Below are 19890 nucleotides of genomic sequence, written 5' to 3'. Positions count from 1 at the left end.
AATATACAACTTTGTTATTGCTTAAAGGAGTTTGAATGAACAAACAAAAAAGAAGGTATCATTTTAGAATTTCTAAATTCAAAAGCAGAGAAAAATTATATAGAGTGCAGTATGGGGACGGTTCAAAGAAACAGATACTCATACTTGTTGGTAACAATGTAAATTTTTTTCCCACTTTTATGGAGGGTAACTTAGTGATGTATAAGAGAGATATAAGAATATTTATAATCTTTATCCAACGAATCCAAGTCTTAGAAGTACCTTCTTAAAAAGAGGAAAAGCTAAAATGATCATGACAGCATTATTTAAATCTAAAAACAACTTGAATAATACAGAAAGACAGTTAGATGGTTAATTAAATTGTCTATAATATTTTACCTTACCAAGTTATTGTGACTTTGTTAAAACTCACAGTTTAAATTGTGGAAAGGAGAAACTATTTAATATGTAAAACTGAAAAAAAAATGCTTAATCTGCACGGGTGGGGGCGGGGGGGAAATGTCAGATTCCTACATCTCATACCATACTTGAAAGTCAAATCCAGATGGATTAAGGTTTTAAACAAAGAAAACAAAATTTTAAACTTATAAAAGAAAATAGCTCCTCAGAAAGTTAAATGTAGAATTACCAAATCCAACAATTCCACTTCTAATACATATGCAAAAGAACTGAAAGCAAGTAAACAGATGCCTGTATACAATGTTCATAGCAGCACTGTTAACAACAGCCAAAAGGTGGAAACAACCCAAATATCCATCAACAGATGCCTAAACAAAATGTTGTATATATATACAATAGAATATTATTCAGCCTTAAAAAAGAATGAAATTTAAATGCTACAATATAGATGAATATTGAAAACATTATGCTAAGTAAAATAAAACAAACACCAAAGGACAAATATTGTATGATTCCACTTAAATGAGGACCTAGAATAGGCAAATTACCAGAGGCTGGGGGAGGAGGGTATGGGGAAATACTGTTTAAGGGTAGAGTTTCCGTTTAGGATGACAAAATAGGTTCGAAAATGGATAGTGGTGATGGTTATGTTGTGAATGTACTTAACGCCACTGAATTGCACATTTAAAAATGGTTAAAATGGTAAATTTTGTTATGTATATTTTACCACAGGAAAAAAAGTCAACTAAAAAAAATTAATACACATAGAATCAGTGGTAATACAGTAAAAAAATACTTAATATATTTTTTTCTGACTTTGGAATAAGGAAGGATATAAGATGTAAACACATTAACCAGAAAAGAAAGATACATTTAACCATATTAAAATTAAGAACCTCTGTTAGTCAAAAGGACTTTATAAAAAATGAAAAAACAGGACATAAACTAAGACAGTACATATTAATACATATATAAGTGAACTAGTATCAATAATATATGAAAAACTATATAAACAGACAAATCAAAAAGAAAATGAGTAAAGGCCATAAATAGGCATTTTGCAGAAGAAGAAAGCATATGGCCAATAATATATATGAAAAGATAATCTCAACAACAAGAGAAATGCAAGTCATACCACAAGATACCATTGTATACCCACTTGATTAGGAAAAAATTAAGAAGTCTGACATTAAGATGTGGATCAAAGGAAATTTTACACATGGCAGGTGAATACAACTGCTTTGGAAAATAATTTTATGACACTATTTTATGAAGTTGAATCTTCATAGACCTTATAACCCAGTAATTCTACTTGTACATGTATACTCTAGAGCATGCATTCTCAATGCGGAAGATAACACCCCCAAGGGGGTGAAATTAGTTTTGAAGAGAGTGGGGAATGGGGAAAAAAAAAATCATACTTTTTATATATAAAACACAGATATCCATCCAGTATATAATGATATATACAGTATATCTGTGGTATTAGAATTTCTTTAGAAGAACAACTGGGAGGAGAGAGGATGTCTAAAAAAGACTCATTAGTGAGGCAATAATGAAAAAATGGTCGAGAAACACTGCCCTAGAGATACTATTGAACACATGCACTGAAGACAAGTATAAGAATATTCATAGCAGCATTGTTTGTAATAGCAAAAGTCAGGAAACAACCCAAGGAGCCATCAATAAAACAGTGGATGAATAAACTGGTACATTCAATGGATGAGGAATTAAAAGGTAACAATTATTCTACCATCAATAAAAAGGAATGATTCACATTATATGCCACAAGAGGAATTTTAGTAATATATTAGTGAAAAATCCAAGTCCTAGAAAACATCAGGCAGTATAATACCCTCTTTATATTTTTTCTGTTGTGAAGCTGTAATAATAAACACACCTCTAGAAATCTAGTTCCATAGTACTCCCAAGTGAGGTCTTAGAACAAAGACTGCACAGACTCCTAAATGAATGTTTTTCAAATTGTAGGCTGTCACTCAGTAAGTCCTGAAATTAATTTAATAGGTCATGACTAACATTTAAAAAATATGAAATAAAAGAGAATAATTAAAGTTATTGCACATACTAAGAGGAAAGCTTATTTTGTGAAACATTTTTGTTTTATAAATATGTACACACAGATATACATACCCCTATCCACGGATTCTGAAATCTAAGCAACTCTGAAAACCTCAGGTTTCTACTGTAAGTTTGGTGCAAAAATTCACGGGGCAGCAAACTTTAACCTGAAAAGCCCTAAGCTATTTCTAACCTTTATTCTTCTCCACTCATTATGAATAATACGTTTCACTGCAGAAACATTAAATGTGTTGGATTATAGAGTGCCATACATACCGTATTATCTTTTAAAGTTCAAAATACTAAAAAATATCACTGGACCTAAGAGCTTTGGATAAGAGATTAAGAACCTTGTATATATACATAACTCTATGTATATCTGTAAGTTTACTAAGTTAACTAAGTTGAAATGTAAAGCATATTTCTGACCAGAATGAGTTAAAAAAAAGTCTGAAAGCCATTAGCTAGGTGACATTTTTTACGAACACTAGCCATATCTAGGCCCTCATTAATTCTCATTCTCCATAACTCCAGGAAAAGGACATCCCATCTTTACGATTCAGAATATTCCTATGAATTTCTTATTTTAATTTTTCTACTTTTAAGACCATTTCTTATTCTGGGGAAGTAGACATTAGCCATCAACAACAGGTGACCTTGAAACAGAACATAAATGTCCATAATTTACATTATTCCTATATCTCCTAAAGAATAAAGTATCCTAACCATTGAAGGAGAGTTGAGAAGGCCTTCTCACAGCCTTACCTTCAGCAGGTTCAGGACTTTCTTGCCAAGATCCAGTTCAAAGTTGGCATAATTAGAACCACACATGTCATAGATAAACACCAGTCCGTTCCTCTGAGTTTCAAAGCTGTAAACCAACCATTGAACAAAAACATTTAATAAGATGGATGAGACAGGTTGAAAGCCGGGGGCAAAAACAAAAGGATGGGGACATATTTGAGACCAAAATAACTACCTCCCTGAACACTGGTCTTACAAAAAGATGATCTACCTTTGGTATCTGCTGATATTGTGATTTGTAATAATATATTTGACCCTCTTCCTGGCACAGAGTTCCTAAAACTCTTGGATTTCCTAAGTGAAGAGATCAGTACAGGTGTCTGTTATGTTAATGAGGTCACCTGAAGATAGGAGCCGGTTGCCAGGGGAACAAATCACGTGTTTAGAGGGTAGGAACTTTCAGCCTCACCCTGCCCCCCTTACAGATTGAGTTCAATTACCAAGAGCAAATGATGTAATCAATCATGCCTAAGTAATTAGGCTTCCATATAAACCCAAAAAGATGGTGTTCAGAGGACTTCCAGGTTGGTGAACATGTTGAGGTGTTGGGAGAGTGGCCCTCTCAGAGAGAGCATGGCGCTCTATGCTCTTTGCTCACCCTTTGCCCTATGCATCCCTTCCACCTGGCTATTCCTGAGTTATATCCTTTTATGATAAACCGGTAATCTAGTAATGTGATGTTTGAGTTCTGTGAACTACCAAACCCAAGGAGGGGGGCATTGGAACCTCTGATCTACAAACTGTTGATCAGAAGCACACAGGTGACAACTAGGACTTGCCACTGGCATCTGAAGGGGATGGAGGGGGCAGTCTTGTAGGAAAACCCTCAACCTGTGGAATCTGATGCTATCTCCAGGTGGATAGTATCAGATTAGGTACTAATCTAATTGTGGAACACCGAGCTGGTGCTGAAGAAATGCTTGGTGGTGTGGAGGAAAGCCTCACGTGTTGGAACTGGAACTGGAATTATACTCACTAATGCATATTTATCCAGATTTATCAAGTGCCAAACTCCTAAGCTGAGAATGTTGTAGAGGTTATCAAAATTTGAACTGTTACTTTCCATGTCTCTGCATCTGCCTATCCAAATTCTATAACATTCCACGTTCAACTCAAGTTTCCTCTTCCATGAAGATCTCCTTGATAGCTGTAATCAAATGTAATATCATCCTTCACCCTCTTAAAGGCCCATAAATCTTCATGTGGATCTTTACTGAGGCTCTTAAAGTACTCCAGCTTTGTGATGCTATCTGATTCTCTCTTAGAGTGTGAAAACATATTCACCTCATTATCCCCAACAATCCCTAGCACAATCCTTGCAAACAGGCCCATAATATATGGTCACTGAACTGTAATACAGTGGACTGAAAGCCATTACCAAGAAAACACTTTAGACCTGTAAACAAAACTCTATAACTTAATGATTGTGAATTTGTCTCTTAGGACTTGGAGGAAGAGAACCCACAGTGATCTTTGGAAAGCATCAGAGGTGGTGAGCCTATTCCCAGATTGAGGTTAGGAATATGTGAAGATATGAAAAGTAATCCTCAATGCATCTCAACATCTAAAGACTTCTCAAAGTTACACTCTTCCACCAAGCCAGATCTTTACTTGCTTCTAATTTGTACACAGAAGAAATTATTTGACTGGACTATTCACAGATGATAGCAACAAGCTTCTACTTTTAAAATTGAGACAAATTCTACGGCCATGCCACTCTGAATAAGCCCAATCCCATCTGATCTCAGAATCTAAGCAGGGTCGGGCCTGGTTAGTACTTGGATGGGAGACCACCTAGGAAGACCAGGTGCTGTACGCGTAAAATATAAAAAATAAGGGATTGTAAAATGACAAGGTCCTTGCAATCTGTGAGGTCAACCAAGGGTTGCCTTGCCTAATAAATAAATAAATAAACAAACAAATAAACAAATAAAGAAATAAAATTGAGAAAAATTTTTAGCATAAAACAATCATGAAATCAGGGGTCTCAGTTATTTTGTATCCTAATTTTTTTTGCATAACCTCCTGGAAGCCTCTATACCTTCATCCTTTCAACAAAATACAAGACAGAAGCACCCACTCATGAAGCAGCATTTCAAAAATCTCTTAATTGTGAGGCTGACCCAAGTTTCTCCAGCAAACTTAGTTTTATGTGGCCCCTAATGTGTTAGTGCTCAATCTTGACCTTTTTTTTTAATGACCCCAGAGACTATGATTCACCAAGATCCAAGATGCTGTTAAACAAATGGCACAATTACTGAGTAGACTATTCAGGTCTAGAGACTTCTCATTTCTCTACAAGCTCACCAAGGGCCAAATTCAAAGAATTACAGGTTTTCCCCTTATAACTCCAGCCTGTGGCAGAGGGCTTAAACAAAAAGAAGTCAGTGTCAGGGGAAATAGAATTTAATTTTTAAAAAAGTTATAATGTATAACAATGCAGGTTCCATATTCTTGAAAATTGCTCATCCTGTAGAAGCACGTGAAATAAACACAAATGGAACAGGATTTTTACTTTTCTGGGTATAGAATATAAGGTTTTTAATAATAGCTAATTCCCTAATAACTTCCTCCTCCTGAATTTGATTCCTGAGCTGGATGTTCTGAAATATTTTGTGAGAACACCAAGATTAAAACACAGTCCCTGACATTTGTTTCAAAATAATCAAGGGTATAAGGTAGGTGAGGGGCTATCAATAAAAAAAGATTGGTTACAGATCACTTTGAAGAAGATGGATGATGAGTATGTGAAAGTTTATTATACCATTTCCTCTCCACCTAAGGAGTTTTAGGAATTTTCCATTAAATAATGTTAAAAAAGAAGGTCCCCTGCCCTCATGAAGTTTATGACCTAGTGGTAGATAACAAAAACAACAGTATAAGATAAATATCGTCATAATACTGTATATAATTAAACACAAAATGATCAGTATGAGTAATAACAGCTATTAAAGTCAGACTAAAAAGAGTTTTATTTATGACAGGTTAGAGTGGTGAGAGAGACAGTTATAGAAGCTGAGTCTTAAAAAAGTGCAATATTTAGTAAAGAAAGGGCTTTCTTCTTCTCCTGGTTTAAGGTAACATGGGAAAACAAGAATTTCTATTCACTACTGAGAATATTTTGCTTGGAGAAAAAGCATTCACATTTATCTTATATGCACCCTCTGAATAATGAGGAGTCAGAGAGAGTTTTTGAGAAAAAAATGGACATCATAAACAAAGTTTTAATTATGTTTACCTGTGTAGTGCTCCTGTGGGATCCAATACTCACACTGGAAAGAGCAAGTTTTAGCTACTGCCATGCCTATGCGAGAGCTCTGACTGTCTTAAGCTGCATAAGGAGGAAGGCCACTGCTGAATTTTCTGGTAAAAGAACATTTCATTCATTCCCCTGAGCTAAAGTAGCATTTCAAAGGAATCTATATTCTGGAAATTATGCCTGAAGACCAATCACAGGAAATAAGAACTGAGACATTCCACACTTCTGATGGGGCAGTACTGGGCCCCTGAGACCACTGGTCTTCTTCCTTAGTAACTTTTCTTTTTCAGACTAATGCTGTGTGTGGTTGAGATATGTCTCCCACTGAGCATCAAAAGCAGAAGCCAAGTACTATGAAAGTAACATTAACAAGGCAGTAATGAGTAAACTAGACAGAGAGCCCCACCTCGGACAATCCTCTGGCTATTTCCACCCCCTAAGTCCACAGTATGACTGAAGTTGTGTACAGTTCTCTATCACTACCTCAGGTCTTAGCCCTCAATATATCACTCCTAACCCAGAAGACCAGCCAATGACACCCAGAGCAATAACAAACTGTAAATGGCAAGCACTAGGGAAAAAGTAAATATAGCAGAAAGACAAAATAGTAGGATATAAAAAGCTCTGGCCAAGAGTGAAAAACCTGAGATCTTAGACTTAGTTGGGCTAGTATGTGATGACTGTAAGAGTAACATAATATCTTGGGGCTTCAGTTTGTCTGTAGAACATTAAAAATATCATTTACCTTAGAGAGGGAGAAATATGACCGGAGCTAGTCCTTTTTATTTATGCAGCTGTTGATAAAGATGATTTTGCTCAACTTTATACTTTTGGACTGTTCTCTCCTGTATGTTGATTCTCAAAATTCTCTGTACTATTATTCCTATTTTAAAAAGAAACTGGGGCCTCAGAGGGTTTTGAAAATCAACATTCAGGGAAGAATGAGCAAAAAGAACCAGCACATGTCATCTCCCCGTCACTCTCTTTCACTAAGTAATTCTCAATACACTGAGGTCTGCTATTTAATTGGCTTTCTCATCTTCTGTTATCCTGAAAATAGCCAAGCAGGTAAAGATACAGAACACCCACCATCTTGATAGCACCTGGAAACATGCCAAGCCCTTAAGGACATGGAATATTTTCTATACATAGCACTGCCCATGGCACATCCAAGGAGCATAGTAAAGGCCCTGCTATCTTTAATCAAATCAAGGACCATCACTTTCCCAACTAGATGTAGACCAGCTAGAAGATAATCTCTATGCTCACCTATCCACAGCTCTGTCTAGTAAGTAAAACAGAGCCTGAAGTACCACATGTTGGACTGACTTGTGGGGATGATGCAACCTGGCAGTGAAGAGGGCATGGAGGCTCCTGTCGGGTCTCGAACATTCTAGAGCAAATAAAACGAGAAACATTTAGAAATCAAATAGAAAATCCCAGTCATCACTAAGGCTTCTTATATCCTGGACACAGCTTTCACATAGAGAACAGATACTGGCAATATTTCTCTGACTTGCATCAATTGCTCCAGAAAGGGAAGAAAGTTTATATCATCCCATGGCTGATTCTCAGCATCCCCCTGGACCATTTTTCTGTGGCAGGAAAAAAACACTTTATCTTAACAGTTCAACTGCAGAGAAATTAAAGGATGGTCTACATTGCCTGATTAGCTAGCTAATTTCCCAGGCAGGATGCCCAAAGAAATAAGCAGCAAGGGAAAACCACAGAATCCAGCCATTGTATACTTACCTGAAAGGTTGGGGTCTCTAAGTAGAGAGAGCATGCATTCAATAAAGGAGGATGGGCCTCAACTAATTATAATGGCCCAATGAAGAAACTTTTCTACTGTACAACTAATTCTCAAAAATTTCAATTATTACTAGAATAATTTTATGCTAAAATACACAGCTGCTTTCACATCTGCTCCCGACTGTTAAGACTCTCTAGTTCAGGATAAGGTATCCAGCAACAAACTCCAAACTGGACAACTGTTACAAAAGGAAATAATGAGACACTACAAGAGGGGTCCATGAAGACTCACTAAGATGGTGAATTTTCCACTAAGGATCTCAGAACGGAGAGGTTCCTCGTGAGGTTTCAGCTTCACAATGCCTTCCTTTCTTCGTGTTTCCTAAAAATAAAGCACACAAAATGAATTAACATAAAAATACTGTATATCCAGGATAGCGTTATGTAACCACCAAATTTCAGAGATAAGGGACTTTACAAGTCAACTGACTGAATCATAAGTTCCTTTGTAACCCTCCTTCTAGGCCGACTGAGTATTATCAGAATTCCTGTCAGGATGCCACCTTAGGTAACATATTTTGCTTTGAATTAGAATCCTAACCCCAAAGAACCACCAATAAGTATCATTAGTATGCAGGGTCAAGGTTCTTAAACATGCAGCAGCATGGATATTGTACTGGGATATTAAAATATGCACCGCGAAACTATCTGAAAGCAGATATCCTCACACATCCTCCAAGCTTAGGCCTCTACTATCTTAAATAGGAGCTACCCCTCCCCTTGATATCCTCTCCAACAACAGCTACTATGATATTATTTTTCTCATCTCCATGGCCAGACTTTTTTTTTTCACCTTATATTTTAATTCTGAAAATTTTTCAAATATACCAAGATAATGATAGACTAGTTTAGTAAACACTGTTAGATATATAACCTAGATATAATAATTGCTCACACTTTGGAAAATTTCTTTATTCCACCCCCCTCTCTTCCTCCCCCGCCCTCCTTCTCTACTGAATCCATCTGAAAGTAAATTCGCATGGCAGACTCTTTAAATTCATCCTTAGCTCTCATACACTCAGGTCTACTGCATTCTCATTTCCTCTCAATCTAACTTGAAGGACATCCCTGTCACTAAATCCAGTATCCATGACAAGGTTGACCATTCATAATCCCTTCTTTCTAAGACAATCTCTATCTTTGATAAAGAATATTCTCTTGGGTTTACTATTTCTTCAACTACTCCTTTCAAGTCCTTTTTTGTGGGCTTTTAAAAATTCATTTACTCACTCAATTCATTCACTGACTCATTCATTCATTCTGCAAGTATTTGTAGAGCAACTATTATGTGCCAGGCACCAAGCTAAGTGCCAGCAAAATGCTGGCGAATAAAACAAACCAGGTCTTTGTTTATAATCTTCTCCAATCCATCCCTAAAATCAAATTCAAATGCTTTTAGTGGTAAGGTAGCAAATGAAAGACAGTGTCGGTGCTGGGATCACAGGAGAGTGTATGTACTGTCTAAAGCATTCAAATGCAACTTTTAAAACAATACTAGATCGAAGAAATCAAAAAGTCTGAGGTGAGATCCTGCCTTACGCGTCTTCCTATTCCTCACACTCTCCCAAGATAACCCCACCCATTCTCATGGCTCCTATATTCAGCTCTACTATGGTCACTCCAAAATCTCTACTTACAGCCCAGATTTATTTTCTGAATCCCAGATTCATATCCCAGCTGCTCAGAATACATGTCTATTTCAGATACCCCAATGGTACTTCAAACATAATATGGCCAGACTGAACTGATAACTGCACTCACATTAGCGTGTCCTATGTTAGTGAGTGACCCTACCATTTACGTTGCCACTCAAGGCAGAAATCCAGAACCTTTGGCTCTTTTTTCTTCACACACCAGTTTAAGCAACCCTGTCCTGGCATTATACTTCTAGAATCTGCCCACTTTTTATATATCTCCCCTTGACACTATGCTTAAAGACACCACAATCATCTCTTTCCCAACAAGAGCCTTCTAATTGGCCTATCTCTACTATAGCCCTTCTGATCCATTCTCTAAAGTACAGTAAGAAAAATCTATCCAGAATGCATATCTGATCAAGTCGTTCTGCTGTTTATATCTTCAATGAATTTCTCTGCCCTTAAGAAAAAGCAGATAGAAACTCTCTTATCTGGCCTTGTTTACCTCTGCTGCTCAATCTCTTGCCATGCACCCGCTCCCACTCAGCATTTCAGTATTTCTTAATTTAGAAGTTATTTCCTTCAGGAAGGCTTCCTTGACCTTCCTAATTAAAGTACTGGATTCCACAGAATCCAATACTGCCCTATCATAACTTGAACACTGATCTACTTTTTGTATGGGACTGGGGAGAACACTCAGAACCACTGTATGTGTAGAGTATGGCAGAGAGAACATAGAGAGCCCAGCTGCCACAGGTGTGGTCTGCCCCCAACTACGTACCCTGTAGGAGTGGAACAACTCGACGGCGCGAAGCACATCAAACTTCCGGGCCATGAGGAACTTTACAGCCACATTCCAAGAGAGAGGGGAAACGTTGTACTGAACTGTCCACCTGTTGATCTCTTCAAGAAACTGCCTGGTGGCCTGTTTGACAAAAAAAGTAAGAATAACTGATAAGTAGAGAACATATTTACTGAAACAAAAAAACAAACAAGCAAGAAAAAAATACCACCCTTTCCCCCAAGCAAGTCTGAATCCAAAGTTTACAACATGGAGCAGGAAAAGACAAAAGTTGGAAAGATGTCTGCAACCAGAAATAGTGAAAATTTGTACAACTCAGTGAGGCCAGATAAGGGAAGAAATGAAGGCTCGCAAATGAGATGCAAACTACTGGCCCCAAGTTTGTTTTTTTGTTTTTGTCTTTAAGGTTCAAAAAAAAAAAATGTAGATGGGCCCTCTGAAAGTTTATTACATGAGGTGCAGTCTCGGCTGCTGCTGTGGTCCCACAAGCCAATTGGACACAGCAAAGCCATCAGAAAATGATTTTGGCTTTGGAATGAGCAGTACCATTGAGAGCAGCAAAACTATTAAGAAGAATTTAACAAATCAAAAGGACAACTGTTTTGTGCTGACTGACCCCGCAAGACTTCTTCATACTTCACGCGGAAGCCCAAAAACTGGACACTAGTGCCCAGAGAGTCATTAGCAGTCCCTCTGGATAGTGTTTTGTGGGGGAATGGTGGTAGCAAGGAGCCTAATCTTGGGGGAAGGGTGGGAAATTTTCATTTTCACTGTCTGATCCTGAGCTGCCAAAATGTATGTTTGTTCCTCTCTCTTGATTAATCCAAGTTCTTTTATCCTCTTACCCTATTTCTCCTTACATTTATAACCAGTTTCCACTCTAGTAAAACTACCCTTCCATTTCCTAAGAATAGGATTTACATGGCGATTTTTTGCACACATATTCTAAATTGCTAAACATTTTCTGCATGGCTATTCAGTTCCTTCCATCCAGCAACCTTTCTCGCAATTTGGTCCAAAATATGATCAACTTGATGAGAATTCTAAAATTTAAATGATCAATCAACCCACAGTTAAGATGTATTAAACTATTATGTATTTATTAACTATTTGTTAAAGCTGTGCTAAGAAGTATAAGGAATACAAAAATGAGGTTTTCTTCAAAAGGAGTAAGACCAACCTACTATGTGACCATGGACAAGGTAGTTCTCTCTCTAAATTTTCTATTGAAAAACAAGGGGGAAAAAAGTAACAGCAAATCTTGCCAACAAGTCCTAATTTGCAAATACAATCTAAATTGCTACATATGTGTTTAAATAAGTAGCAGAGTAGAGTCCCATGAGAATTAGCAACACCTCACAATAGAATACCTGATTCATCCCCCAATTTCTAGGAAAGGAAAAAGGTACTTTATAAATCAGAGTAAAATCTAGGGGCCTGAGGCCACATCTGAACTTTAGAACTTTCCAACTGAGGCAACATAACTTACAATATGGGAAAAGTAGAGAACCAACAAAACTAATCAGGCAAAGTGCATAAAAAGAGCCAAGAAATAAAGGCCATGAAGAAAAGCTTTTAGAAGATCACTTTGGCCCAGAACCAGCTGAAGTCAGACCAAAGAAATAAGCCCCAGAGAAGACAACAGGACAAACTTAGAATGCTCCACCAGAAAACAGTTTGAGTTGCTTCTGTGGGGTGAGTGGCCAGCACTGGAATGAGGAAAAACTGAAGGGAAAAGAAAAGTGGGTACAGAAAGATCCCAGAAACAAAACTTCAGCCAGTCAGAAAGCTCCCAGGAGATTTTGTAAAGGGTATTTGTTTTTTAAATCATCTTTTAAATCCATCTCTCTCTCGGGTGGTTCTGAAAGTGCTTGTAGAATAAACTCCAGATTATTAGAAGAACATATTTCCCCCTTTTTTCTAATAAAAACAATAAACAGACAAATCAATATGCAGGCAAAAGGGGAAAATATAGTTAAATGACCAGGAGGTTAATATGAACTCATCATGTATCCAATTGTTATGATGATTTTTCATTTTTCATAAATAAGCCATGCCCCAATAAAGACATATAGGTTTCAAAAAGAAAAAAAAGACATGTAGGTTTCACACACTTGCTTTAAAGTATGTATTGTCTTCTTTCTTATTAAACTCAGTTTCTTCAAGGTTCTTAATGTCCTGTAGCTCCCAAGAGCTGTTGCCTTGAGATGACCTCTGTCCCCTGCTGGTCAGGATGTTATTCTTGGCTTTAAGCAAGGGAACAATTCCTTCTGATTTGGCCTGAGTAGGTCTTGCATGAAGAGAGGCCAGTGTACTGTAAATAGTGATGTGATATTTACAGATACACACATGCCACCTGCTATGTTCAGCCTCTGATTCACCCTCCTGCATATCTTCTTCCTCTGGTGGAAGAGATGAACTTCTGAAAGAAGTCAGAAAGGATGGCCCTTCTCTAGACAGTTAATCAGATCTCTCCCTTTGTTTGCACATGGATTTGGCACAACCACTGAGTACAGACCAATTTGTGGTCCTGCTAGTTACCAGAAAAACAAGTCCCACATATTATTTTAATGAATCGCTCTTCAGAAGGCATAATCGAAATTCATAAAATTAATATTCAGTGTATTTCCTGGTGAAAGAAAGAATGAGCCAAAAGATGAGCCATAGCTTACAAAATACTTCAACTCAAGGTCAATGGTTTGGACCTATTCAGGCTTCTGTGCAACCACAGCTGTTAACACTTGGAGGCTAAAGAGTGGTCACAGTTCAAACAGCTTTGGTCTTCCTTTAGGAAAAGGTCTGAACCGATGTACAGGAAAACTAACATTACCACTTACAACCCTCCTCAACCAGCTTTTCAGGTACAGGTAAGATTGTTTCAGCATAGTCAAAAGCTTACTGTAATTAAATACTTCTCCTACAATCATGTCTAAATAGATAAAACAAGTTTCTAGACTATGAACATGATGAAAAAGATACTAGAGAACCTGCTATAAAATGGCTGAGAAATCTGTCAATTAAGTGGATTACATCCTGGACACCATCCACACTAGTGTTGAGATACGGTATAGGTGGGAATAAAACCAACAATTTAACATCAAACTCCTGTTACATCAAACTCCCAGGAGCAGCTACAATTCTGTGATGAGCTTTAGGCAATGGACTAGACACCCAAAAGGTCAAGAAAAATGTCCTGGCACACTCAGTTCCACAGTTAGTACCTTAAATTTTGTATTCTCAGTTCAACAACTAAGACATTAAATCCTATATTCCAAGACAATGTGCGAGAGAGTGAAAGAGCCAGACCCATAAAAAAATCTGTTCTTAAAGTAAACTTCTAGGATATCAGCCACCTAACCACGAAGGAACAAGTCTAGTAGTCTAGTGGGTTTGGAAGTCAAAAAGAAATCATGCTCTCGCTCAATGCTATGTGATATCTGGGCAAGTCATTTAACCTCTCTGAACCTCAATTTCCTCCTCTGAAAAGACTTGAAAGAGACAAAGGAGAGAAGAGCATCCACTACCTGGCATGTGATAGGCAGTGTCTGAATAGATGTTCATTTTTTCCTTTAATCTAGTCATTTCACACTGAAACTTCTTGTGATTGAGAGAGAGTTCAATATCAAGTGACCTCTGTTGTTTATCGTTAGCCTATAGCAATTCAATCTCTTTAATATATTTTATCCAAAAGAATTAATTTAAATCAGAAATTTCAAATATGTGTTAAATTGCAAAACGAAAGTCTCTAAAAGAACAGCTCTTCCTCATTCAGGGCTCTGTGGCAATATAGAAGCTGGCTCCAGAAATATTTATACCACTGCTCCCATCTCTAAATCCTTTTGTCCCTACTTTCAGACTACATTGGCAGCTCTGGGGATTAACACTGCCATCCTGAGCACAAGTCCTTTTCAACAGCATCAAACTGACTGGAGACTATTTCTCATTATAATAAACAACTTTGTGCAGGAAAAACATCATGTTAAAAATGGAGTCAGTCACCCTGAACTGAAACTGAATACCTAAATAATTTTTTTTAAATTAGTTTCAAGCATACAGTACATTGGTTAGACATCTATATATAGTTCATAAAATGGTCCCTCCCCAATTGCTCCCTCCCTCCCCTGACCCTCCACATAGCCAATGTATTCATTCTAATTGCATTCCCTATGCTGTGCTTCCCATCCCCCTGTCTATCCATCAGCTACTTCTTTGATTCTTCACCCCATTCTCCCAGCCCCCCAAACTCCCCAACCCTCTGTCCATCACAAAATTGTCCACTGTATTTGTGAGTCTGTTTTTGCTTAGTTTGTTCTTTTTATTCCTTAGATTCTGCATATAAATGAAATTATATAGTGTTTATCTTTCTCTGTCTGACTTAAATACCTTCTAGGTCCAGCAAAGCAATATCTTTTTCTATCTCCTTCCTTTTCATATGTAGGGGTCTTGTTTTCTTATCCTTTCAGGTTGGATAGGATTAGAAAACTCTCTTCTGGTTGGAGCACTTAATTCTTTTCCATTAAGGTACTTATTGATAGGAATGTAGTTATCATTCTTTATTCCTGTTTTTGATACATGTTTTTTCTTCTTAAAGAAGTCCCTCCAACATTTCCTGTAATACTGGCTTGGTGGTAATAAATTCCTTTAGCTTATTTTTGTCTGGGAAGCTCTTTATCTGTCCTTCAACTCTAAATGATAGCTTTGCTGGATAAATTATTCTTGGTTCTAGATCCTGGGTCTTCACCCTATCGAATATTTTTTTGCCAAGCTCTTCTGTCCTGCATAGTTTCTTTTGAGAAATCAGCTGCCAGTCTTATTGGTGTGCCCTTATAAGTAACTATCTGTTTTTCTCTTGCTGCTTTTAATATTATTTCTTTGTATTTAACCTTAAAAACCTATTTTAATTATGATGTGTCTTGGTGTGGGCCTCTTTGGATCTCTGATTTTTGGAATTCTCTGAGCTTCTTGAGGTTTAATATCCATTTCCTTCACCAGGTGAGGAAAGTTTTCTATCATTATTTCTTCAAACAGCTGTTCGACATCTTGATTTTCTTCAGTTATGCCGATCAGATAGATATTTGGACCCTTAATAGTGTGCCATATGCCCCTTAAATTATTTTTATAGTCTTGATATCTTATCTCTTGCCATTCTGATTGAGTGTCCTTGGCTTTCCCATTCTCTAGATAGGACATCTGATCCTTTTCTTTATTCACTCTGTTTATTCCTTTGTTTATTCCATTTAATATACTTCTCACCTCAGATAATGTGTTCTTCCTTTAAGACTTGTTGCTTTTTATATTTCCATTTCCATTTTTAATCTCTTTGTTGAAGTTCTCACTGAATTTAACCAAATTTAATTGAGCATCTTTATAACTAGTGTTTTGAACTCTACATCTGTTAGATTACTTGACTCCATAATATCTTGATCTCTGTTCTGTTCTCTCATATGGTTTCTGCTTCTTTGTCTTCCCAATTCGGCTGCATTTCCATGTCTGTTTCTCTGTACTAAGCAAAGCTCCCAAGTCTCCCGGTCTTATTAGTGTGGATTTGTGAAGTAGGTGTTCAGTGGCACAGTCCTGAGAGGGGTTCAGCCCAAGCCTCTACCTCTCCGGGGCTACCTGTTAAGATTCAGCAAGCAATGCACAGATGCTGTGCTTATAGTTGCCTCAAAAGGCCACACCAGAAACCAAGGCCTGCTGCCTCCAGTGTGAGTCTAGGCACTGCTCAGTAAAGAGCACCTGACTTGCTGAGGATATACCTACCTGGATGTGGCTTGGGTGGGGCCTGAGTTGGGGGGAGGCGCAGTTTCTGGGAATCCTCTGGGCAGAGTGACCTCTGTTATCCAGTCTGATGACTTCACGGCAATGGCGTGCTGTGTCCATGCACTAGGGGGAGGGCTTAACAGGGAACAATGGACACCGCCAGCACTTCTGTACCCAGCGAGTCTCGCCTTGGCCCTCAATCCAACAATGTCTCCCTTTAAGTCCCTGGTGCCCGCTGTGAGCAGCCGAATCTGCACTGGTGCTGAGTGAGCAGGTCCGTCACTGAGAAAATCTGCTCGCCGACATGGCCCCTTTAAGAGCTTTTGCTGCTGCTGCTGCTGTGGCTGCCGCAGCCTCAGTCTCACTCAGCTGCTAGAGATCGGGTAGCCCCGTGTCCTTGCCCCGTCCTATCTTCTGCCATTGCAGGGTGCTTTCTTGGATTTCTCCCTAGTTGTATGGCTTATTCATCAAGATCCCAGGCAATTTTTCCTTGCTTCTGCTCCTTGTTTCCATCACAACTTTGATTTGGTCGCCAGAGAGACGAACAGAGACTCTGTCATCTATGCCATTTTGGTTCACAAGTCCCAGAAAGTTTTTAATTAGCAACAATCGCGCCTTGGATAAACCTCATTGGCTATGATACTGTTACTGTGCAAAACTAGGAAAGTGATTCACTATAAAAACTTAGTGTCTGCCTTTTATCAAATTTGAGGTTACCTCTGCATTTCAGTAAATATGCCATTTCTTCATTAATTCATGGAGAAATGCATTAGTAAACTACCTTCCTCATATGCCTCTTTTCCCATCTTTTCTTCATTGTGAATTGTTGCCTATATATATATATATGTCTATTAATCCCTAAAGTTTAGTCCATCACATTAGGAAACGGAATCCAAACTAAGATACACTAACTTGCTAAAATCCAGAAAGGTGAGGTGTGTTGAATTTTCAAACTAAAAACTACAATATTTCCATTAGCTCGTTATTATTGTGCCAAATATGGAAATAAACCTAGTGTCTTTGAACTACTATTTACTGGTCTATCATGAGTATTTTCATTTTATCATGAAAATTTTGCCTTTTCTTGAAATGTGATTTTAAAAGATCCAATGCTTTCTTAAATAGGGTTTTACTGCATCTGGGAAGGAAAAGGTTTTAAGAGAAATTTCTAATTTTATCATGTTATGAAACAATAAAGGGAATTTGTAAAAGGGAAAAGATCACTCATAATTTCCTCATCCTATGCAGCTGTTTTTATGTTTTTAATAATTTAAAAATGAAAGTCGACAGAAAAATACTAATAAATATACAATTTTCTAAGTAGATATCTCCATAACCACCACCAAGAAAAAAAGAATCTTGGGAGGAGAAGAGACAGACTGTTCAAGTATGTATTGTTCTAGTTCAGAGAATCATTTCCTCTCTGGCAACCTTCCATGACTAGCAGCAGTAGTATTCCCCTTCAAGGCAAGAGAACAGCAGAGCTCTTTCAGGCATCTAGTCAAGCATTCACAACGAGTATCCATTAAAGGCCTACTGGGTGCTTAAGCTTATAGTAGCTGCGGAGGAGACAATTTAGAGAGATAGAGACCATATACTAAGGAGTTTACGGTCATTTAAATATGGAGACAAATGTATAAATAGGTCTTCATCATGTAATTTGGTAAGTTCTCGGGCATATCTGTGAGCAGAATGCTATGAGATTAGAACTCTTTGAGAGAATAAAAAATAAAGTCTTTTTAGAGGAGTGTCTTGAAGGACCAGGAGGAATTTGCCAGAAAACTAGCATTTCTAGCTAGAGAAAACAAAATGTGGAAAGGCAGAGTCACAGGGATTACTGCGGATACAGTAGTTGGTGTGTCCAGTATGACAGAGAATAGTAAAAGATGGGCTGACATGGAAGCTGAACTACACTAGGAAGGCTCTTATATGCTGTGCTCCAGATTCCAGACATGATCCCATAGACATGAAGGAATCAACAGAGATCTTTAAGCAAAGGGACAAGAATGTAAGTTTGGTTCTCCTCTTCCACCTAAAAATGACTCTGTTAGCAGTGCAGAAGCCGGACTGGAAGGAAAAAAAATTTAGCAGCAAGGAAAGAAGTTCCCTAAAGGTAGGGATCATGTCTATTTTATTCACCTAGTTCCTATCACTGTGCTTAGCATAATAAATATCTCTTATAATATCTCCCAATAAATACGTATGATGAGTGAATAATGAATAACAGAACTCTGAAGTACATTAACATTTAGAGGGCAGACAAAGGAGAAAGAACCAAAGATTTACTTTTAAGATTTACTTTTAGAAATCCTAGTTACCACTGAGTATCAAAGAAATGTAAATGAAAAAACAAGATTTGTCAAATATCCTCTACAAAAAAAAATAATAATACCAACAGGCTCAGATGATTTTGATGCTATATTCTATTAAACCTTCATGGTACAGATAATGTTCATATTAAGAAAAAGCAATATATTAGAGGAAATATACATTATAATTAAAGAAGACTTATTCCAGGAATGAAGACAGTTTACTGTTGGAAGATCTATCAAAGCAATTTTCTATATTAACAGATAACTAAGGGAAAAAAGGTATACATACATAACCTTTTCAACAGATGCTGAAAATGCATTGAATAAAATTCAGCACCCATCATGATTTTTTAAAAAATTAGCAAACTAGGAATAGAAAGAACTACCTTAATTTGGTAAGGATTATCTAAAAGAAACCTAAGTAGTCATCATACTAAATGGTAAAACATTAAAAGTACTTTTTTCTATTAAAGATAGGAAGGCCAAGAGGCCTTCCATTACCACTACGTAACATTATACTGAAGGTCATATAATGCAACAAAATAAAAAGAAACCTGAAACAGAAAGACAGGAATTTTAAAGAGAAAATCCAGATATAATCCTATGTATATACAGATTTTTTTGTATATAACCCTTTGTGTGTATGTGTGTGTGTATAAGTGACATGCCAATTAATAGGAAGTGTATTATATGAATTTATTCATATATGCATAAAATACTTGAGACTATATATGTGTGTGTATATGTGTATATGTATGCGTATATATTAAATTATACTATAATTATTACTGCCACTAAAAACTTACTAAAAGTGAAAAAAAAGGTCCCTCCAATGGGCAGTCCTCCAAATTTCTATTTAAAAAAAAGTTAGAAGTGAAAACCAAAATCTGTGCAGCCATTTCTAATGGTAAATGGTTCTCATTTTAAAGGCAATAACTAAGTTTTTCATTTATTTTTAATAAAAAAAAAACATTTTTCATGAAAAGATCACAACAACATATTAATTAACTAAGTAAAAAACTGAAC

At 37.1% G+C, this 19890-nt stretch overlaps 1 protein-coding gene and 1 pseudogene across 1 annotated transcript in view; one reads left to right on the top strand and one right to left on the bottom strand.

Annotated features, from left to right (window-relative positions):
* Nucleotides 1–19890, bottom strand: part of PTPN9 (protein tyrosine phosphatase non-receptor type 9) — a 66437-nt gene that overhangs the window by 24477 nt on the left and 22070 nt on the right. Inside the window, 5 exon segments of the mRNA XM_039856698.1 lie at nucleotides 3244–3349; nucleotides 7811–7907; nucleotides 7910–7934; nucleotides 8586–8675; nucleotides 10772–10915. Coding sequence (XP_039712632.1) covers nucleotides 3244–3349; nucleotides 7811–7907; nucleotides 7910–7934; nucleotides 8586–8675; nucleotides 10772–10915 — 462 coding nt within the window.
* On the top strand, nucleotides 4983–5101 carry LOC120598001 (uncharacterized; annotated as a pseudogene).

Source organism: Pteropus medius, unplaced genomic scaffold (genome assembly GCF_902729225.1).
Source record: "Pteropus medius unplaced genomic scaffold, Ma_sr-lr_union100, whole genome shotgun sequence".
In the NCBI taxonomy this organism is placed as follows: Eukaryota; Metazoa; Chordata; class Mammalia; order Chiroptera; family Pteropodidae; genus Pteropus; species Pteropus medius.
This window is presented reverse-complemented; position numbering and strand designations above follow the sequence as displayed.